The 23,066-nt window shown below is 40.7% G+C and overlaps 1 protein-coding gene across 4 annotated transcripts; it reads right to left on the bottom strand.

Moving 5' to 3' along the window:
* Positions 1-688: 688 nt before the first annotated feature.
* LARP7 (La ribonucleoprotein 7, transcriptional regulator) lies at positions 689-23,007 on the bottom strand. 4 transcript variants are annotated; one of them, XM_059470368.1, is made up of 13 exons: positions 22,865-23,007; positions 19,265-19,473; positions 18,214-18,314; positions 18,023-18,106; positions 15,234-15,398; positions 14,643-14,751; positions 13,788-14,162; positions 13,113-13,242; positions 10,539-10,687; positions 9,562-9,680; positions 6,983-7,142; positions 4,934-5,025; positions 689-1,022 (listed from the first exon to the last, which is right to left on the bottom strand). In XM_059470368.1, exons 2-13 carry the CDS (start codon positions 19,470-19,472, stop codon positions 942-944), a joined length of 1,773 nt encoding a protein of 590 aa, XP_059326351.1. In that variant the 5' UTR covers position 19,473; positions 22,865-23,007; the 3' UTR covers positions 689-941. The 4 variants fall into 4 exon arrangements, with proteins under 4 accessions (XP_059326351.1, XP_059326347.1, XP_059326348.1 ...); XM_059470364.1 differs by lacking the exon at positions 22,865-23,007 and adding an exon at positions 22,523-22,641; XM_059470365.1 differs by lacking the exon at positions 22,865-23,007 and adding an exon at positions 22,523-22,641 and having other exon boundaries at positions 13,113-13,239.
* Positions 23,008-23,066: the final 59 nt, after the last annotated feature.

Below are 23,066 nucleotides of genomic sequence, written 5' to 3'. Positions count from 1 at the left end.
AAGCTCTTCCCCTCCAGGCCCAAAGCTGATCCCTTATCTTGCACTTTTCCCCTCTGGACTCTTGCTATCTTCAGTCTGATCACTGCTATTCCCTCTCCATTCAGACTCAGCCAAGCAGAAGTGAAACCTTGTGGAGAATTCCAGTTTCAGGTTTGATTTTCCTCTTTTTCAGATTGCTGGTCCTCCATGAAATACCTTAAAGCCATTAAAATCATCATCCTAACTTGTGAATTATACAACTTGAACACTTATCTACAAGTGAGTAACAAGATGGAGATGTACCAAACACACTCTTATTTCTTCTTCTGAAGATTCCTCTAAAAAATAAAAAAGTCTAAATTCAGTTTAGTGTGTATTTATACAAGTAAATTTCCTTCCAAACTCCTCAATGGCAGATTTCCTGCCACCCCTACCACTTGAAAATAACAGAAAATTATTTTCCTCAATTTTCAAACCAGCTAGATGGACTAAAAGGAGGCCTAGAGAGGTTTATGTAGCATTTACCACTTTTATTATTTATAGTCTCATAAAAAGCAAATGGAAGAATTAGAGATACACAATTGAAATTCTCAAGCATTTTATTTTATAACCTAGTGTATAAAACATACAAAAAAACCAAAACAAAACCAAAACAAACAAACAAACAAAAAAAAAAAAAAAAAAAAAAAAAAAAAAGAGAAAATCCCAACAAAGTGGAAGTGAACTAAAGGAAGATCTCATAATACACATGTTCCAAAAAGCTTTACCTTAAGGGCTCAGAAGCAGTAAACATTCAGCCTAGTAAAAATGGGGTTCCGAACCAATCATCACACTTGCAGTCTGCACAGCTCTGGCTCCAAGGGCCCGGGCTGGGTTGCTGGAAGCAGCAGTGGCTGTGGGGGCTGGTGCTGGATGTTTTGTCTGGAACAGCTGCAGTTCACTTCCAAGCCACATCAGCCCTGTTAGTTGTCATCAGTGAAGCGAATGTGTTTGCTTGTCTGTTGGGTCTTCTCCAGCCGCATCCTTTCAGCTTTGGCAATCAACTGCAAGCAGCAAAAATGATGGGAAGATCAGAGGAAAACCATACTGTTAGGATTTGACCTTATAATCATAATATATTCTATTCCTCCTTCCTCCCAGCATGGTTGAAGACATCGAAATGGCAATTCCAAAATCCTAAAATACAGCCTCATACAGCAAGTTAAAAATTCTATCCTTTTATTAGATTCATTTGGCTACTGATGTAGAAAAAACAAGGTCAAATCACAAAAAAGCCAAAAAGAGTGCTTTATGAATATTGTGGAATTTTAAACAGGAAAAACCCCCACATATATCCCCAGCACACCAAAGAAACTCCACACAAACGCAGTGAAGAAAAACCACTGAAGCACAGAAACCACAAGAAACACACACAAAATAAAAATCCTCATAAACCCCATACATGAACAAATACACAAACACATTGAAAACACACACAAAACTCACATGTCATAAAAAATCCTAAACCCAGGCAAAAACATTGACACTGAAACCACAAACTCCTATAAGAACATGCACAGCCACCACAAAACCCCTAAAACCCACACAAGAACATGAAACCACAAACTCCCCTAACACCACAAAAACACACACACAAACCACAAAACCCACAAATCAACACAAGAAAGTACACAAAAAAACTCGCGGAGAAACACCACAAACCAACACAACACCACAATCTGAGGGCACATAAAACCCCCACAGAATCCAACACAGGAACACTCAAAGGCACATTCAGAACACACAACTCCCCCCTTAAAAAAAACCCACCAGGCTCCCTAAAAATAACAGAAAACAACCCAAACCCACTAAGAAACACCAAAACCAACCCCTGAAAATATATAATCTGCCAAAAAAAGATACCCAAAAGGCAAAAAATTACCAAAACTCTTCCAAACCTCTCAAAACAACTCCAAAGCCCCAGTACATGAAGAGAACTCTAAGTACATATAAAATCACCAAATCCCACAAAAACAGCAGGCAGAGGCATGTACAGAACCCACAAAACCCACCACAATATACACAAAACCACACACACAGGAACCACAAACCAACACAAGAAATCACACAAAAATGCCGAAATACCACCATTTTTTTTTTAAAACCCCCACAAAAAAAACAAACAAAAAGTCACCATCCCCTCAAAAAAAACAAACCAAATCAAAACAACAACAAAACCAAACTAAAGCCCAGAGCAACTTCTCTGCTGGGGACTACTCAACCATACCAGCTGGAGTTATGAGGCAATCCAGGGTGCCAGATTTGTTCACATACAAATCAAATTATTTATTACTTCTGCATATGGCTGAGTCCCACACACAGCATGGAGATGGCACTCTGTGCTGCTGCACTCCCTGGGGCAGGCAAGATTTGAGGCTTTCCCAAGCAGTTTCCAGCAATGAAACTGACCTCAAGATGGCTAACTTTTATTCTCTGGTGCCTAAAAAAATCCAGTTTAAAACAGTTCAGCACTAAGATTAAGCAGAGTACAGTGGTGTAATCCTTCAGCATACAGGATGGAGAGTGCCAAACGTGGGAAGGGAAGCTCAAAGACATGAGCTGCCCAGTTCATATTGCTGAGTGTTTCTATCAGAAAATTTGCAAGAGGATTTCCATTTCTAGCTCAACAATCCAGTAGCAGCACCTCCGTGTAAGCACAGGGCTACTCCAGAATGCAAAGAGGGATCCAGCTATTCCACAGACACCAGGGAAAGGTTTCACTTCCACTGGCACAGTTCCCATAATAAACCGTATGTCCAAAAGAGATAGGATATCCCAAGGCCCCTCAGAAAAGGCCTGGCCATCCTTTGGAATGAAAAGGTGTCTCTGTCTTCCCTCCAGGCCTGGCAGATTGTCACCAATATTTTTGATTGATTCAGGAAGTGAAATCTCTACCACTTGGTTTGGTTTTGGGCACTGCACCAGCTGTGTGCTGCAGTGATCCTCAACCCTTATCCTGAGGAAAGCAAAATGGGCCTGGATGTTTTAGAAAAAATGGAATCTCAGACTGCCTCAACTGTCCATGCACTTCAACACTGATTCAAAGAAAATATAAGATGCCTTAATTCCAATCATAATGCAGCTAACAGGCAAAAAGTTCCACTTCAAAATGGTGTAAGGGATTTCAAACGTCATCAATAGAACAGAAAGGCACACTAATGGCACATTTTATTGAGTATGTTAAATTATGAATTATTATACTGCTTCTTTCTACCTTTGAGACCTTCAGAAGAAATCATCTTGGAAGTACTAAGGAAAAATTTTCAAATGGGAAAATATTAATGAACAGAAAAATATATTTATATTATCAGTCGGTATTTCAGGAATACAGCCTGTGTAAAAGAGACGAAGGGGTTAAAACTTACTGACTGCAGCGAGGCATTCCTGTCTTGATGTTTTGCTAAACAGTTTTAGCATTTAAATAGAATTCCCTGGCTTTGAAGTTCACACCTCCCTGTGTGGCAAGGTGATGGGCAGGGGGAAGGAGCAGGACTTTGCATCCTTGTCCTGCCAATTGTTAGGCAGAACCGAGACAGTTTGTATTTGCAAGCCTAGATGAGGTACATTACTGCCCAATTTACACCAGCTTGGTCAACAAATACCAATCTTCAAAAGATGAAGAAGAGAAACTTGATAGCAAGGGCTTCTACAGTCAAAATTAAAGTCAAAGGTCTCACTGGCACCTTTGGTTTAAAAAAGTAAAAGTACATTAAAAAAAAATCCTGGCAGCAATCAGAAAAATGTTCTAAAGTTGTGGTTTTTAAATTCCAAATTCCCTTTCTGCTTACATTAAAGAAAAATGGCTCGAATCAATGCCATTTTCAGGCTTTCATGAAAATTAAATTAGACATTCGGGCAAATTCTTTATGCACATCTTTGTTTAAAAAAACTCAACTCATTTGTCCACAGGATCTCTGAAAGAACATTCACACAAACAGGATAAGACATGCAAAATATGCCTTGTACAAGATAAGGTTTTGGCCTGTATGGCTGCTGCTCCTTTAGGTCAATTAAATATTTATTTTCCATTTTATGTGGGACAGGATTCTTTCCCTAACGTCCAGGAAACAAAGAGTCTCCAAAGTCAACAACAAATAATTAAGGTCAGATGATTCTGAAGTTTTGCAAGCCACAGCAAAAAAAAATTCAGGCTAAAGCCAACTCAGAAACCTTATCTGGATTGTGTGTGAAGCAAACCTGGCAATAAAACGTCTGTGACATACTCTCTGGCTCCTCTCTGTCAAGTCAGGGATCTGCCTGGCTTAGTCAAGGAACCCTTCATGCTGGAAGGAGCTGCTGGGGCTGCAGCAGAGGATACAAGTTCATTGCAACACTCCCTCAAGCCTGCAGCCCACAGGCACAGCCAGGAGAAGGCTGCAGTGTCCCAGTTTGGAACTGGAAGCTGCACAGCCATGGATGCTGGCAGCAGCAGCCAGCTTTGACTGGGGCAGAGCAGGGGCTCTGGGAACACACAGGATTCACCACAGCAAAATAAAACTGTATTAATGGTGAGGGAAATGAGATTCATTCTCAAGAAAATTATTTTCTGGATCACAGTAGAGATTTAAGAGTGCAGCACTAGACTTGATTTCACTAGAGCACATCAAGACTACTTAACTTATTAATGAGCTCATCCAGACAGGGTTTCAAAAGAAATCCAGCTTACAAATGAAGTTCAGGCCTTTAGTCATTAACTTTCTCCAGTTGTCCCTGCAATGACAAGCCTTGCACTTGTCAGCTGCAGCAGGACAGCCACACTCTGTATTTTGTGGCTGTAAAACCCTGCTGCCAGGTCAGTAGGAAGTGATTTCTCAGAATTAAATTCACAGAGTGTCAAACCACGTGGAGCAATGCAGAAGCAGGGTCGTGTTTTCAGCCCTGGCTGCAGAGGGAAGAGCTGAGATTTGCAGGTTACCTTCTCTGTACCCCGCTTCTTTTCTCGAGGCTGGTTCAGCTTAGCTTGTCTGTCCACCAGAATCTTCTGCCAGTAACGCTGCTCGTGGTCACCTTGGGGGAAATGGACATGGAGCAATGTCAATAAACACAGCCACCAGAAGTGCATCCACTTCTCCCACTCATTAAAACATCTGTTAGGGAAACCCAACAAGTATTTCAGAAACCCAACAGTAGTCTTAAATTTCCTATCCACAGAAGCCATATAGAATTGCTGTCATCAGTTTTAGCTGAAGTTTCACCACAGCACACACAGACCCCTTTGATTTACTGATGTACTCAACCTCTGACACATTTTAAACAGCTACCAAACAGGAGACTAAAAAAAAAGTAATTACTGTAAGAACAATTGAGACTATTTTGTTTCATCAAAACCATTGCCTGGGGACTTCATGAGCTGTCAGGAATATTTGAACATGGGCAGCAACACAAAAGAAAAAATTCTGCAGCTCTTCTCAGCAGCTACTTTGCAAGGAAGCAGCAGTTTGCCACTGTTCTTTCTGGTTTGTGATGTAATTATCACAATGGGAATTTTGTGATATCATTTTGCATGGTCTCAGGGTTCATCTTCAGCCACAGGGAAGTTTCAGAATGATCTCAGAAGAGATTCCAGCAGAAGTTGACATCTCAACGTGATCACAGATGCTTGCCACCTTGCCAGATGCCAAGCTGAAGATACTTAAAGTCAAATCCTGAAGAGTAAAATACTACTGGGAAATCTTTAGTCCCTGCTGTAGAGAGCATTAAGGATTCTTTCCTTTACATCTCTCACCTTCTGCCACCAAGTAAAACAAAATTCCTAACTGTGAGTCCTTTGTGCATTCCTGGAAAGCTTTTCCATTCTCATTTCAATAAGCCAGTTAGAAAAAAAAAATCTTAAGACCATGAATGGAATGCTCCTACAATGTAGTACTTACTCCTAATCTCCTACTACACTCTGATGTAAGGACACGAAACCAGAGACAAACAGACAAAGAGCACACAGCTGTAGAACACAAAATTTGAGGTTATTTCTGGATGTCTGAAACAGAGAGCACACAGGAGACAAATCTATCTCCAAATGACATTAGCAGCACTCACTGAGTCTCAAGCTTCAATTAACTTTGATATCATCATGAAGGTTAATGCTTCCATCAAAGCTTCTCCTCCTGCAATCCTTTACTGGCATCTACATCCCTGCACCCAGCAGACTGAGTTCTAAACCATGATTTGGGCAAGTGTGGGGTGAAATATTTAAATACAGATGAGGCAGTCTCATATTGACTGTTTAACCTGTTTGGTTTTCTTTTTTCCATATTACAGTTTTTGGTGCATCTTTCAAAGACAAAAGTTTAATGAATACAGCAAGTTTGACAGGCTTCCTCTTTATTTCTATCCCTCAATCCCACAAAGAGGGTTCTCCACACTTGGCAAACTAATCCAGTCTAATACAAAATACAAATTTAGAACAGCAGTCATTTCAGAAAGAAACAACATACATTAAAATGAAGTTGAAAAGTAGAGCCCTTCCTATTCTGGCCTAAATTATTCAACTTCCTGAAAAATAAAGATCAATTAGTGGGTAAGTGCTAAAACCCACTTTAAGCATATCTGTGCTGTTAGATCCTTGCCATGTCATTTCACACATATGCTCAGTATTTTCAACCAAGTCTTCCTTTAAAATTCTTTTGCATTATCAGAATGTTCTATTCATAAAGCTGCAATGTGAATTAGGCTCTATAGCCCTTTGCCACTGAAAGTGAAGCAAATCCATCTAAAAAGAACAAAATTAAGTCTGCAACAGCAAGCAAAAATCATCATTTTGCTCCGAATGGTGGCATAAAATCCCTTCTTGTTTTATCAATTTCAGAGTAATTGCAAAACAAGAAGACTCCCAGAAAATAAAACTACTAAACATGCAATCTTTTTCTCTTGAGACATCTAAATATATCCATAAATTCATCAGGAATGATCCCTTTCACAGTAATTAAGGCTTCTTCCATACTTTCATGAAAAAAAAAAGAAGTCTTACCAGTGAGAACTTCGAATTTCCAGTTGTTTTTGATCTGTATTTCTTTGTGTGATTTCATGACAGTCTGTGCATCCTCAGGAGTCTTGAAACGGACGTGGCATTCGGTGTCCCCCTCCAGCATGTCAACATAAGCCACCTCAGCCAGCACTGCCAGAGCATCCTGTCAGAGCATGACACAACACACACCATAAATCAGCCTTCAAAAAGAGAACTTAAAAAGAGAGACTTTTGACCATTCCATTTGGAGGTCGTTAACATTTTCAAGAAGGTCATGAAGTAGGAGGCAGTAACTGAACTTTGTCATTTAATCGATCAATCCCTTGTCAAAAGAGTTTTGAATTAACATTTTTTCCTAAGAAGGTTATAACTGAATTCTGATTTATGAGCCTGCAACATCTTCCCATCTATCTCTCATCCTGCCCTCCCATTACCAATTTAAAGCAGTAATTCCTGGAAACCTTATGGTATCATTTTACTAATGGAGCATCACCCATTTATTCCAACGCTGTATTGGATTTTTTTCAAAAGTAAAAACTGTGCACTAGAACATCGATTGATCTCAGTCTACCAGAAAAATATCAGACTTGATTCTACACATTAAATGCACAAAAGCAAGCTCATGCATGGCAGAGGATTTGAGAAAGGAGCAGTAGTAAAACAACTCTATCTTTATGAAGTGACCTCTGCCTGAAAATTTTCAGTGACAGCAGAAGGGAAAAGAGTCACAAATGCTTTTGCAGATGAAGCACTTCACTTGTAATTCCTGCTGTTAGGGAAATTAGGTAGGACCACACATTCCTAGTCAATTTTGTTCACAGCAGGCAGCTCAAGTAAGATGCTTCTATTCAGGAATCACACACTGCTTTTAACCCTCCACTACCAAGGGCAGCCTTAAAACACAACAAAAATTAAGTGACAAAGCTGTTAAGATCATTTGAGAGCCAACAAAAGCTATTTTCAGCTTTATTCTGTTATCCCAAAGTCATCCTTTCATGGAAAACTAAAACAAACCAAAGAGTTCCTTGGAGCTGGCAAAAGTGAGTAGCTCTGAGGAGCACCTTGAGGGCAAAACAGGGAAGCAGAGAAGTGTAAAATAAGAACATCAAAATAATATTTTAACTACACTGCAAAGACTTTCCCAAGTAGTGTGACATGCATCACTGCTTCCATGCATAGAGAAATGCAGCTCGGTTCTGGAAGTCTGAGGGGGGAAAGGGCCTGAAGCAGGGCTTGGTGGCAGTTTGCTGCAGCTGACAGCCCAGAAACACAGCAAAGTCACATCTGATTGCACTTCTGCCTTCCACAAAGTTTGGCCAAAAAACAAAACAAAACAAAACAAAAACAAAAGCAAAAAAAAAAAAAAAAAAAAAAAAAAAAAAGGAAAGAAATATCACAAGAATTTAAGTTTTCTGCTTTTTGAATACTAAGCTTTCCCACTGCCCACAGCCTATCAGGATGTGACACAAACTTAAAACCCAGTGAGGAATATCCTGCAGTCCAAGAGGCCCTCAGAGGTTACAGGAACAACTTGTGCCATTCTCTCTGTGTCTCCAGCACTCAGCTGCCTTCAAACACACAGAGAAAAATGAAACCCCAGCACCAGTGATGAGGGTTTCAGTGAGAGAGTCTCCCATGTTGCTTAGGTTCATGCACACACCAAGCCTCACACACTTGCAAGCAGCTGCTGACTCAAAATGGCTTCCCTAGTTACAAATGTTTGATAAACAGTATCAGAGATGGAATTGTAAACCATTCCCTCACTGTTCTGAGTGGGCTGGGTATGTGTGTGCACCAACCTGAGTTCAAGTTGTTCAAAGTCTTTGCAGTTGTTACTCATCCTAAAGTGCAATTTGGGAAAGAAAATGCCCTGGGTAACATTAATGGAAAATTCAGGATCTGGAAAAAACCTGTTATTTCCTTTGGAAAACTCTTAATATTTCCATTTCAAAAGGATGAAGCTTAAAAACTGGTATTTTCCTTAAAAAGAAATGATGTGTAACTTTTGGTTTGTGTCATCACACAAAACTTGCATTAGGAAAAGTGACTGGATCAACAAGTTCCACTCCTGTCATTCTCCCTGAAATGGAGTTTTTGTCATTGAAAAATTCTTTCTGAAATCAAGAAAACTGGTGTCTCATGCAGAGAGCATTTTCCTGCCCCCAAATTCCTGCTAATGATAAAAACACCATAAACTTTTCAAAGCCTCCTGTCAGGGTGACTGGCACAGTGACAAACGCAGAACACTGAAGAAGTCCCCGGCTCCTTTTTTTAACTGGAAAGCACCAGAGCATTGCTTAGTCTCCTCAATATTTTCATGATAAACTTGACATTGCTCCAAGCACACTACAGGCTTGGTTTTACTGTGAGACATCCTTCTTTAACCTATTTTGCCACTGAAAAATCCACCATTTACAGACACCAAGAAATTTTTACTCAGCTACCGGCCAAATAGGCAAAAAAAAAAGACAAAAAAAAAAAAAATCAGTGAGTCTGGCTGAAATGGTATTCCATATTCAAAGATTTGGGGGGCAGGGTAGGAGGAAAGGCTAACAGCTACCCTGAGGTTACAAAGGCATTACCTTGATCTGCTTCCTGCCCGGCAGGGGCTCGCTGCTAATGATCTTCACAATTACTCCGCTGACAAACTGAGGCCCCATTGTGTTGGCCTTGGCGGGAGGGGCACAATCTTCACTGGTGGCTGGAGAAAAACCAGAAAAAGTTAAAAACAGGGTGGGGGGAAATAGAAAAAAGTTTTTATATTTATTAGGTTGAAAAAATTTAACATTATGAAAGCACAGAAGTAACAGAGTAAATAAGCATCAAATATTGTTACTGCAGTTTGAGGTTTATTTAAAGAAGGTCAAGATTGTCCAAAGGTTCAAGCCAATTTTAGTAAAAAAATCAGCTTCAAGAAAAAGTCTTTGAGACATTTTTAAAGTCCACAGGGTTCTTCCTACAAAGACATTTTATATTGTACCAATAGTAACCCTGCAGTTATAGAGTGATGATTAAAAACATGCAGAGGGCCATTGGAACATCAGTGTGGACGTTAGTGAAGAGACACAAAGAGTATTCAGAGGAAATAAAATAAAGAAGAATTCTAAACCAGAAAAAAAAGTAGAAATTTATCTACAAAGATATAATTTCGAAGCTCTTACCCCTAGAGCTAATAAAGTCCACTTCCAAGCTGGTCTTTTAATACCTCTGGGACAGTTAAACCCAAGCTGGTCTGGCCCAAGATGCTGCACCAAGACAGCTGATTATGCATTCACTCTGAGGCCTAATGATGACAACTCCCTAAATATATCTATAAGCCTGGGAAGTGCTATATGCTGCAATATGCTGAAATCACTTCAGTATTTTCTTACATAACTCCTTAGTACCAAATCCACCAAAATATAGTCAGGGGGTAACTTTTACTATGTGACATTTTGAGAAAACAGCAGCATTTTACAAAACAAAACCTTCTGCAAGTGTTTCTGCAAGACCAGGGTCTTGCACCACTTCTGTTTGCATACAGGAAACACTAAGGAAAAAAGACAAAACCCAGGATTACTTTTGTCATTTTCAGATTTCTGCACACCAGACTCCGTCTCCATTTCTCCCACGGGCTCAGGTTTGATTTGAGACATGGTTTTCTTTAAGGAGGCCATACTGGCTTTCTGCAGAGCCAAATATTCCTGCTTCAAATCCATCCATTCGGTCCTAAAAGCAGCAACACAGGCACAGGATGTGAGTTGCAAACAAAAACTGATGTTTAGAAACTTACAGGTAATTGAATAGGTTACAAACAGCTTCAGGTGGACTTGCTGAACAGTGCAGACCATTCTGCCACCAGAGATGTCCCTGCACTTTGGTCAAATTCAATTTTTTCCCTAACTCAATCTCCCATGGCTTTGCTTTAGAGAGTTCCAGCAACATCAACCTATCATTTCAACAGAGTGGCTTTCAAATTTGCTTTAAATTCAGACAGCATTGAGAAGAGTTTGGTGAACTGTGGTTTCCACTGGACCTACACAGAGCACAGGCACCAAATTCAGAGTTAATTCAGAGACAGTGAACTCTCAATTCAGTGAATTAGTTCAGTGAACCCACTCCTGTGTCACTACATTAAGAATCAGTCATTCATTTTCGAGAAAAAAATCATTGCTGGAAAATCAACAACTGGTTAAACTCACCAAAAACCTACCGAGATAAGGACATTCCTCCTTATTCAAATGCATTTTGGTTCAAAAATCCTCCCCATGGAAGCAATTTCTATATTTACATACATTTAACATGGAGATGTTTCTGCAAACAGCCAGAGCTTTGCTCCACAGCAACACAATGCCCGCAGTGGCACTGTGAGAACGACTCATTGTTACCCTAATCTGTGCTATCAAACAAGCTGATAGAGGATTTTTAAAGAGGAGGATATCTTCTGGTAATGGTTTTAGCTGTTAACACTGACAACTGTATACTTCAAAAAAGCATCCAGACTCGCCCAGGATCATACATTCTCAACGGAGCAAAGGCATTAAAATAACAAAAGAGCCACGTAATGATTCTTGGAGATAAAAAGGCAACACCATCTCATAGCAAGGTTTGGTATAAATACAAGCTCAAGGAGGAACTTCGTGAGTCGCCCAGCCAAAGCAGAGGAGATGATGGAGCCTGAGCCAGGCAAGTATTTGCAATGCTTATACTCTTTAAACATTTTACATTTTACCCTTTTGCTACAATTGAATAACCTTTAACCAAAACTCTTTGTGTTTGTTGCAGTTTGCTCAGAATGCCGACGGCAGAGGACAACCTTTTTTTTTTTTTTTTTTTTTTTTTTTTTTTGTGGACCCCTTTTACTTTAACATGGAGGTGCTTTCTGTGATATAGAAAAAGTAAGTGCTTCCATGTTTTAGTAGAGGTGAATCCTGATCGCAATCCTGAAACTTCATCCTGGATTACATGGGATTTTTTGGTTTTTTTTTTTTTTTTTGACTTGCACTTCGGTTGAAGATTATTAGATCCTGAAGATTTTTAGATCTGGGAAAAAATAAAGCTGTGAGCAGATCTTTTTCTAAGTGCCTAAAGTTCATTTGAAGCGATTTTTTAATTTTGAAGGTCTCCCTTTGCTTTAACATGGAGGTACCTGCTGCCTAAAAAAGTAAGTGCTTCCATGTTTCAGTGGCGGTGGATCCTAATGCTCAAAGGCGTTTACAGGAAATGTGCATAAGTGTTTTTTGTTACTGCGGTTTAGCTTTAATTTTTTGTAGTTTTTCTCTTGAAGGACCCCCACAACTTAAATGTGGATGTGCTTGCTTTGGTTCTCAACAGTAAGTGCTTCCATGTTTTAGTGGTGGTGAATCCTTTTAATCTCCACACTCTCTGAAAATGTATCAAATAATAAAAGTGTTTCTAAATAAATCAAGATATTGCAGCAGGAGGCGCCGAGGACCCCCTCTACTTTAACATGGAGGTACTTGCTGGATGCCTAAAAAGTAAGTGCTTCCATGTTTTAGTTGTGGTGACTCCTAAAAGCCCAACACTTTTAGATTATAAGGTTGGCAGAATTCTACACGTCAATCTATGAAAATTCAACCTGGTGTTTTACTCTTCTTACTACAGGCTAATACTGTTGCTAATATGCAACTCTGTTGTATAAAAATTGGAATTGCACTTTAGCAATGGTGATGGACTGTCAGACATACCAAGACTTCAGGAAAAAATAACATTAAATGTTTGAAATATGGTGAATTAAATTTTTAAGCAATAAAAACTTAATAAATTTTACAAAACGTGGTTTAAATTTCCTACAAGAGACTAAACAGTGCATACTACAGAAAAACATATCCATTCAAACATTTCAGAAACATTAAAAATGTGGTACCACAAGTCAATATTAACAACATCCCCGAGGTATATATATAAACAGCATTAACTGTTTAAACACTGAAGAGGCCAAACATAAAACGAGATTCAAAACCTGTGGGTTTATCTCATAGTTACAGTAGGTGTGACAAGAATCAAAAATTGGGGGATTTTGTTCTCATTTAGGAGGTCTCTTAATCAAGCCAGCCACGCATTTCCCTGGTACCACCATTAGGGAAAAATTAATCAGTGGTAACACAGAAAAGGGGTTATTTATTTCACCTACTTGGAGAGTACCCGGAGGGGAATTACTTCTTCCTCCATTTTGTGTCTCTCTTTGTGTTTTTTCTTGTGTTTCCTTTTAGATTTGGAAAGGGATGTGTCTTTTTTGTCTTTGTCTTCTTCTGTAGAAACTTCTATATCAAAAAAGGTCAAATGAAAAAAAATATGTTAACACGGATAGTTAAACATTGTATTACAATAACATCACATTCAATATCTACTGCTTCTTTGTATTAACTGCTTCTGGTCCATTTAATTGAATACCCAAGTTTACTTTACTTCCTCACACCAAATCTCATTTCACTGCAGCTTTTCTTATCTCATGCAACAAATGCTTTCCCTTTTGTATTCTAATTTATTTATCTAGATTCCCGGGCTGTGTCATTTGCCCAGGCTGTCTGTTTAACCAATACTTTACAGTTCTATTGATATGAACTTCTTTGAAGTATTTTGATTTCTGATTAGATTTCCCTACTTTAGTGTTCCCAGTTCTTCCTCATTCCCTGTGTAGCTCCTCTCCTTGGAGTGGCTCCTAACAAGGTTTAATTTGAACTGCAGGGAACACTGATATGCCCAAGCTGATCTAATGCTTCCACTCTATCATTCATAAGGGATTTCTACAATTTCATTTCATTCTTGCATAGAAATTATGATAATTAAAAGCAGCAAGAATTTTTACCATTGGAATCTTTTGGAACTTCTGTTGTTTCTTCTTTTATTGTTTCAACTTCATCTTTTTCAGCAGTTTTCTTGACTTTTGGAGCTGATGTCTCACCATCTCCTGAGGTAGTTCTTTTTCTCTTTCCTGGCCTGCTTTCCCAGGTTACCTCGGAGCTCTCTGTTCTGTCCCATTTCCTCTTTTCCTTTTTGGAGGGCTGCTTGGGGGGCTCAGTTCCCTCCATCTCAGAACACTCTGAGGGGGTTCTGTGCCTTTTAGACTTGGGTGCTGCCTCTGTTGTGTTGTTAGTGTTGGATTCCTTTGGCTCTGCAGCTGCCTGTGCATTACTCTCTTTCTTGATTTTAGATTTCTTCTTTTTCTTCTTTTTCTTCTCTTCTGGAATAAAAACAAAACGTTTAAAACTGCCCATGATACAACACTAGATTAGATTAGATTAGTTTGATTTATTTTTTTTTTGGTTTTCACCTAACAGTTGCTGGTATAATAAAGATTTGGTGATAATCGTGAGGAATATTAATGTGATTTATCATCAGTCTTAGAAAAAAGAAGGAGGGTGTCTGAGGTATGGGAAATTGCATTACAACACCAGAAATGAGGGAAAATGAGGTTTTAGTGATGAAGTTGCAACATAAATCTGGGATACTGGTTTGTAAATGACAACAGATTTTTCATACTTCAGCCCATGCTGGCCAAACATAGCAAGATGAATTGTTTTTATGAAAAGCTTTTAAAACACGTGAAATTGAACTGCAGTAACAGAGCAGGTGAGAATTTTCTCTTCAGAAGCTGAGGCACAAAACTGACCCAAGAAACTGAATAACACTTCCCTGATACCAATAACTTAGCACCACTTACCTACTACAGTGGTGTCACTTGAATTCAGTGTAGGAACTGGTTTATTCTTTACTGTTTTGGGGAAAATCCCAGGTTTCCGTGGTGCTTCTTCTGGTGGATTATTCAAAAACTAACACAAGGAAATTGAGAACCACAAAATCATACTTTCTTTGAAAAGTCTGCATGCAAGTTAAAGTTAAGACCAACAATCTTTATCACACTTCAATATATAAATACTTTCAAATCACATTTCAATACAGAAAATTTGGTATGATTGTGCTTGCTTGATGAAATTTAAACATCTTTCTTTTTTTTTTTTTTTGTTCACAGAGATCTCTTTCTGTAAAAGATGCCAAGAGCAGCCAACCAAATTACTTACCAAAAAAAACCACCATATTTGAAAGTTGTCAGGTTATTAATATAATTAAATCTTTAAAGACTTGTAGGTCTGGGAGCATGAAAGAAGAGCTAACTCCTGTTAAGTGAAGCTTTTAAAAGGTGATATTTTGGGAATTTCTCTAAGATTCAGTGGGTGACCTAGTAAAGAGCACAGCGTTCATATCTCAGTGTGTCTCCAGGAACAATGGCAGCAGCAGAGGCAGCAGCACTCACCTCAATGGCTTTCTCTGCTTGTTCTTTAGTTTCAAATTCGACAAAAGCAAAGCCCTTTGGATCCCCAGTGCTCCTGTACCGGGGGATACTGACGTAAACGACATTGCCACACTTCCCAAACACCCGCTCAATCCAGCTGTGATTGACGTTCTTGGGAAGCAGCTCCTAAAGGAGAAAAAAAATATTGAAGTTTGATATCAAAACGTTGAGAGGCAAAGTGTCCAGGCAGCAAAAAGTGACCTGAGAACAGATTTCTGAGCATTCATATTCTATAACAAATACATTATATATTTCATTTACATGTTTCTCCTCTTCACATGACAGATAGCAAGAGCTCACCCGCAGCTGGACTTTGCACCACAAAATCTCTTGGTAAATTTCAAACCTTGGAGGAAATACCAGACTGGCTTGTCTCGAACTACCCTCTGCAAAGCACAAGTTAATTTTTTTAATTGGTGGTAAAGCAGGAAGGTATCACAGAAAGAATTCCTGCAGGCCAGTAAAAAATCACTACTGATAAAATTTTTACCAGGAGCCAATATTTTCAAGTTTAATCCGTCAGATGAGCAGAACCTTTTTCAGCAGCTTCTTGGATGACAAAATTGTCTGATTTTTACTTCTATAAAGTCCTTAATATAGCAACACGTTTTAGCAGCTTGCAGACACGGTGTCTGAGTCCAGCATTTCCCCTCCCCAGCCACACAGAAATCGTGTCACACCAACATCTCACTAGACCCAACAGAACTCTTTAAATTCCCACTCTCAAATTCATTCCTAAACTACAACAGAGTTGGCACTATTTCACTTCTTTTTCACAAGTTACTGCACTAAAAGGTTCTCCTTGTAGGGAAACACTTATCACATTCAGATTTTCTTTTTTCATAAACTTTGCCATCCTCAGAAAAACATTTTATTACAGTTTGGCTTTAAATTGAAAAGCCAGTTACTTCAAGTTTTTTTCAAGTTTTAATAGTATAATAGTCTGTGGTAAAGCATATAAAATGCAGTACCTGAGCTACTTCTACTCTCCCCATTTCCACATACCAGTTATTTACAAAACATTTGGTCACACTCTTAAGCTTTTTATGGACAATGTCACTCAAAACTTCAAATATCTTATCTAAAAATGATATAGACAATGTATTTCAGAGTTCTAAGCAGTCCCTGTAATCATGCCAGGAAAATATTATGTCTGGCACATTGTATTTAAAAAAAACAAAAGCCAACCACCTTTCCCGGGCTTTTGTTAAGGAAGGAATCATCGGAGCAGATCAGCTCCTCCTTATCTGGATGGGCTGGCATTCTGGCCATGATTATTGTGTATGTTTATCACAGAAAACTCAGCGCTGTCTGGAAAATACTAACTCAGCTGCTAACAGCTACAGGTACACAGCAAAAATTGTACCTGTCATAAAAAGCAAATAGAGACAAAGCAAATAGAGACAAATCAAATCCCACAGTGAACTCAAATCTGGTAAATAAAATTGCCCAGGGTTTAAATAAGCAAAAGCTCAACCACCAGATTTCTTTCCAATCCACCACTCAGTTGGCTCCACAATGTAAGAGCATTTCACTCAGACTGGGCTGAAATACCAAGGTGAGATGCAGACTTATCCCATCAGCACAAGCCATTTTCATTTAAATTAGGCAGTCCTACCAGTATCAAGGTGCGCTATTAGGAGGATAGTTAAAAATTTTCAGGTATAGTCTGCCTTGAAAAGAATGGTGTTTGTGTGTGTATAAAAGCAGAGGCACTTACAGTATCAGACCTTATAAAGAGATAATGCTGTTTAAAGTACCCTGATAAACTTGGGAATGCAGCTAGATCCTGTTTGACGAAGCTAATTTAGTTGTTATTAGAAAGCTTCAACTACATTAATGCAATTAGCAAGTATTTCTTAATACCACCGGTGCACCTCTAACTGCATTTTAAAAGCCCAGTGAACAGAGCAATAGCTCAGTGCAAGGAAACTGCACCTTTCCAGCCTGGGAAGCAGCACCTAGCTTGGCATTCAAAACCATTTAAGTTGGCACGAGAAATCCCTGCACCAAACAAAGCCCTTTTTTGCCACTGCCACTCTCACTCTTGCTCACCTGCCTATGCTGAATTAATTTGTTTTACCTGTGCTGCACTGTGAAAAATGCATATTTTATGATTGGCTTTTTGCAAATATTAAAATGAATATTATATGTGTTGTGTTAGAAAGCAATGCTGTATTTATTCTCTTAAGTAGTGTGTTAAATATAGTTTTAGGTTATAAAAAAATGTTAAAATAGAAACGATGCTATGCAGGACACTTTTTAAAGAAAGGACTTGCAGCGAGATAGCACCCACAGCACACCTAAATCTTTCATTGATTGCCCTCTTATCAGCAGAAACGAACTTCTTCCCGCCTTGGAGGCGCTGTAAGGATTAGAAGGAAGAAGTTGACATGATCAGACAGAATCCTGTGTTTGAATGGAATTTATGCATCATGTATGAAGTGTACGAATATGCAACGGGCTGTTGCTTTTAAGGGCTCGTGATGCCCAGAAAAAGGCACCCGGAGGTCAGTAACTCTTTGTCTCTATTGTCTCATATTGTCCTAATTCAAATTGTCCAAATTATTATTACTCTATTTGCACTACTATTTTTATAACCATTTTATTATTATTAAACTTTTAAAATTTGACAAACAAGTGATTGGCGTTTTTCACATGCACAATGAGCAGCAGCCAAGGAAAATCCTGATGCACAGTTTCCATAGTTAGGAACAAAGGGACAGGGACACACCCAAGGCCAGCCTCACCACATAGACTGTCCGACTGTCCACGTCCGTGGGGCACTCGCCCAGGGGCTGCCGTCTCCTGATCCTGGTTCCTTCCAAATCCAACTGAAAGCAGAGAGGAAGAAGGATTTTCCATGAGATTATTGCTGACTTCAGCACCCCAGCAGAACTCTTCCAGCACCAGCAAATCTAAAGGGTGAGATGTTCAATACCTCTACAACAGATGAACTTTTAACTGCCCGAGCGATCAGCTTGCCGTCAGTAGTCAACTTTTTCATCTTGTTGAAAGAAACAAGAAGTGATATGTCAACATCTAGGGAAAAAAAAGTGTAATTATGAAATCAGGTGACGTGCTCTCCTGCACTTGTTTTCATGTGAAATTTAGTTTTCTTCTGTGCTAATCACTCACTATCAAAGGAATTTTTTTCTTTTACCTCCCCACTGATAACTGCTGGTTTTGAAAAGAAAGGAAGAAAATGTCCTTTTCTGACGTAGTTTTACAGCACAAAAACCAATTTGCATTGAAAATATGCCTGTCCTTCGAGTACTCATCGAGTATTTAACCTGGTGCTGCCAACACAGAGCCCCTGCTTGCACCTCAGTTTTAACCAGTCGTGATGCTAAAACCTGGACAGAAAATAATGTAGCACTAGTCTTAATAAAAATTTACACATGCCTAGTATCTCTAGAAAATGCAGAGTGATTTTTATCTCTTTATTACTTCAGTAATTATTTAAGGGGGCCCTTAGAAGAGCTCAACCAACCACAAAAAATTGTCTGAAGAGACTCACAGTAACCCTAGAAACAAATACACAAGTTCTCACCAAACCCGTAGAGAGAAAATTAACAAAATTCCTATGCTTAACAACATATTCGAGTGACATTTTAATTTCTGCATCTATCTACCCTGCAAGACAAGTTCAGTACCTCTGAGGGCAAAATTACTCTTGTTTCATGCCTTGTTCTTAAAATTATGTAAGAATAGACACTGAAAATCAGGTCTCCCAAACAGTCATTTCTGCCCTGGCAGATGTCTTTGACTTAGGGTTGACAGGACAGGAGGAGAGCAAAAACAAATGAATTTTTTTAAATCTAGTACAGGTTCTACCTCCTGGGCTGCTGATGCTGATTCCCAGCATGGAACTCCTGCCTTTCCCAGGAGAATTCACACACCTCAAAATAACCTGTCACTGGTGCCAGCAATACAGGGAAGGACAAAGTGAAACTCAAGTGTTTACTGAAATATACTGAAAATAAACTTACACCCATCTCTGGACTTCTCTATTTGTTCTCGAAGAAATCTGTCTTTGTGGAGATTGACATCACCAAACCAGAAATCCACTTGCTTGGCTATATCTGCCAGCACCTGCTTAACTCTTGACCTCTTCTTCTTCTCTCTTTCCTTCTTCTGCTCGGTGCTTTCTTCTTCCATGGCTTTGTCTCTCTCTGTTTCAGTCTCCATTCCTGTCATTCTGCCAAATGAGACATCAATATAATTTTAAAAACACAAAAGGGTTTTTTTCAAGGAGTAAATGTTCTGGTTTAATCTTCTGCCCTGTCATCAGAAAAGCAAGTTACTTGCCAAAAAGAGTCTACAATAACAGAAGCTGAAAAGCAGCTAATTTCCCTCCTCATAAACTTGCTTTTCTAAGAATTGAAAAAAGATACACAATTCTTTCTCCACTCCCCTTAACTCACACTACAAACCACTAGAAAGATCACACACAAAACCCAGGAGCACTTCACACTTCAGAGCTAACCTTGTATTAGCCTGGATCGTGGCAGATCTGCTAACAGTAAGGCTGGTTTTACAAAACTGTCTTTATTATGTCAAAATGCAAACCACACACTCCAGCAGCTACCAAAGCCCTGCCCCAGAGCAGTAGGTCAATAAAGTGTCCCCAATGGCAACCTCGGGTCTGTCACAACTCCAGAACAGGCCCCTGGAGAATAAACCCTACCTAGAACCAAGTGACTTGCTATACAGATCCATCTTGAAAAACATAAAACCGTTTTATTGCACCGATTCATCCCTTTGTTCGTGTTTCAATTCGCTGTAGCTGAGACCTGCCAGTCACCACTTCAGTACCTCATTTCACACCGGCAAAACAATGCAGCGCTGCCAGAAGCAGACAGCTTTTGGAAAATTAAATGACCACAAAAATTAAAGCCATTAATGTCGCAATCACCATATGAAAGACTTCAGCAGCAGAGAGGGAAACAGAGCACAGCCATCAGAGAGGAAGCCCACCTCGACAACAGGATGGCAAAATGGAAATGGCCCCCAAATTCTTGTGCAAATGAGGCTTCCTCGGCCGGAGATCAGCTTCTCCCCCTCTGGGAGCTGCCGACTCCAGATAGCGAAAGGTCAGCAGTCCCCTTGGAAAGATAAGCCAGGTAAAACGCTCAGCAAGTTCAAGCTCCACTCCAGCCTACAGCAGCGTTTTCAGATTAATAACCAGCGGGCAACACCTTTAGTAACCGGCTGAGGGCTGCACTGAGGCGCCTCACAAGTGTAAAATGTCACTACGGGCTGTCTGTCCTGGCTGAACAGCGTGCAGGGACCACAGCAACACCTCAGTGCGACCCAGGACAGCACAGCTTTGTTTTAAAAAGCATTCTGAGTCACTCAGCTCGGGGACTTCCTTCCCAGAACAGGGAAAAGCAGCTGCAAGCTGCACTCCATGCTTTCCTCTCACTTTGTGCTTTCCAAACGAAGCTTTGAGGAAAGCACTTCAAGCTGCTCCCGAGTCAGAGCAAATATCAATGATTAATAGGTACATAAAACCCCAGTAATTAATCCAGCAATGCCCACGTGCCCGGGTGTAAGGCAGCCCGTGTTCCTCACATGCCAACTCTCACACTACCAGCACTACTGTGATAAACAAATTAAAATCAGAGCAAAGCAAAAGCAGGGGCAAAACCTCACACTGATAAAGCAAAGAACATTCTCCCCAAAAGAAATAAAATCGCAGTGCCTGTGTGTGCCAGAGTGAAACCAGAAAAGAGGGGACAATTAAACAGGAGGAAGGAACTTCAGGAAAGCGAAGACAGGACGTAATAAATAAACAAATAAACAACACAGCTGCACACTCATCTATAGACTCGATAAAAACCAAAGATTTCAGTGCTAACCTACACACCACCCCAGTTTCTATTATTATCAACATCTGGAAAACAGAATAAAATTCAACTGTAATACAAGGCCTGGAGGAAACACGGTGCAGATATAAAATATAATTTATTCTTTTAAGCACGGATGCAAATGTTTCTTTGCCTCAGGTATTTTAAAAATTAAAATGGGGTAAAAGGGGATGAGGGAAAAAAAAAGAGGAATTCAAAATACTTTGTGTACTATGAAAATGTTTTTGTGGAATCACGGGCAACCCTAGGGATGTACTGCAGAATAAATGCAAGTATTCAGCAAACCTGAATCTACTTAGAAAGACACATCCTGAAACATTTGACACCAATACAGACACAGGCAGAGCTGCAGGCTGAAGTTCCTGCCCTGCCCTGAAACGTCTCTCTATGCAAAGTAAGGTTACAAAGGACAGGAGTTAATACATGGGGGCCAGCAAAAATTTCTTAACCTAAAACCAGAAAAACTTCTACTTTTCCCCTCCCATTTTACAGAATGAAATCAATGCATTATTTTAATCTGCAGTTTTAAGGCATTCCATGGATTTCATGAAACTGGTGTGCCCACAGGCAGAAAAGGCTTAGCTTCCACTTGACAGTGATGAGTGTTAAAGCTGTTCCCACACCTAGAGAGATCCCTGGGTGCTGGTTGTGCCCTTCCCTCTGGCACCTCAGGAGGGGCAAAGAGGATTTATTCCTGTTCAAGACTGGACGTGGGACTTAGTGCCGTGGTCTGGGTGACAAGGTGGGGATCGGCCAAAGGTTGCACTTAATCTCAGAGGTCGTTTCTGTAGTTATAATTAAAATATTTGCCCAGCACCAGACTCTGATTGGGTGGATTCACCTGTACGACACCAAAAGGACAGCCCAATTTCTTCACAATATCTCACCCTCAAGAAACACAAGTGAATTTTAAGAACTTATTTCTGGTTCTTCCCTGTGGTGACAACCAGGTGATTAGGGAACTGAACAGGCAGCAGAGCTGCTGGAGGTAAACAGAAGGAATAAGTACATGGAAGCAGAGTGGAGGTGGTTACAAAAACCAAGCGTTCTGCGGCCCAGGTAGCTGCTGCATTAGACCAAAACCACTGAAAATCTATGGGAAAACTTCACCTTATTTACTCCTCAAGTAAGGGGCAGACCACAATGTGAAATAGATTTTTCTAGCTCTGACTTATGCTGAGAAGCCTGAGCACCACACACTTACCAACGACCAGGTACTGACCACTGCAGGTGTAACTGCTGAAGGGAGTTACAGATTATACCGACACAACACTTAAAAAAACAAGCACAGACTAACTCTGAGGGGCCCAAAGCCCCCTCAGCACGAGTTCTTCATTTCACCAGGCGCCAAGACACGACACCACGCACAAGAGTCACCTGCGCATCACTTGCGGGCAGAACCACCTCAGCGCCCGGGGGCAGTGGCCAGCCCTCAGGAAGGCGCCTCACAGGTCGGGATCGGCGGGCACCGGGAGAGGAGGATGCGGGGGGCGGGCACAGCGCGGCTCAGGGCTCCATTGCGGTGACCTGAGGGGTCCCACGGGCCCGCCCCGCCCCGCCCCGGCCCTGAGGGGAGCGCGCGGGGGCGTCAGGGGGTGGGGGGGAGCTCCGCGCGCGGGCGGGCGGGCGGCGGGAACGGCGCTGGGGGGCCCACAGCGCCCCCTGCCTGCGCCGCCACCGCTGCACCCGGCCAACCACAGCCCCTCCCCGGCCGCTGACCTGCTGCTGCTGCTGCTGCCGCCACACCGGCTCGGCTCCGCCCGGCCCGTCCGCGGCTCCGGCTCTGCCTCCGTCCCCGCCGCTCCCGTCGCGAGACGCGCTGCGCGCTCCCCGGCTTTCCAAGGGGAAAAAAAAAAAATAAATAAAAAAAAAGCCCCGCGGCGGCGCCCGCGCGTGCGCAGCGGCGTCGGGGGCGCGCAAG

This window comes from Ammospiza nelsoni, chromosome 4, assembly GCF_027579445.1.
Source record: "Ammospiza nelsoni isolate bAmmNel1 chromosome 4, bAmmNel1.pri, whole genome shotgun sequence".
Taxonomy (NCBI): domain Eukaryota; kingdom Metazoa; phylum Chordata; class Aves; order Passeriformes; family Passerellidae; genus Ammospiza; species Ammospiza nelsoni.
Note: the sequence above shows the minus strand (reverse complement) of the source record. Positions and strands in the feature narration are given on the sequence as shown.

Bases quoted from the DNA above. Each gene is read 5' to 3' on its own strand.
- LARP7 (XM_059470364.1), bottom strand. The intron at 7,143-9,561 runs GTAATGCCTTTG...ATGCTCTGACAG, and splicing joins CGGGCAGGAAGCAGATCAAG to GATGCTCTGGCAGTGCTGGC. The intron at 5,026-6,982 runs GTAAGACTTCTT...ATTTCCCCCAAG, and splicing joins GAAATTCGAAGTTCTCACTG to GTGACCACGAGCAGCGTTAC.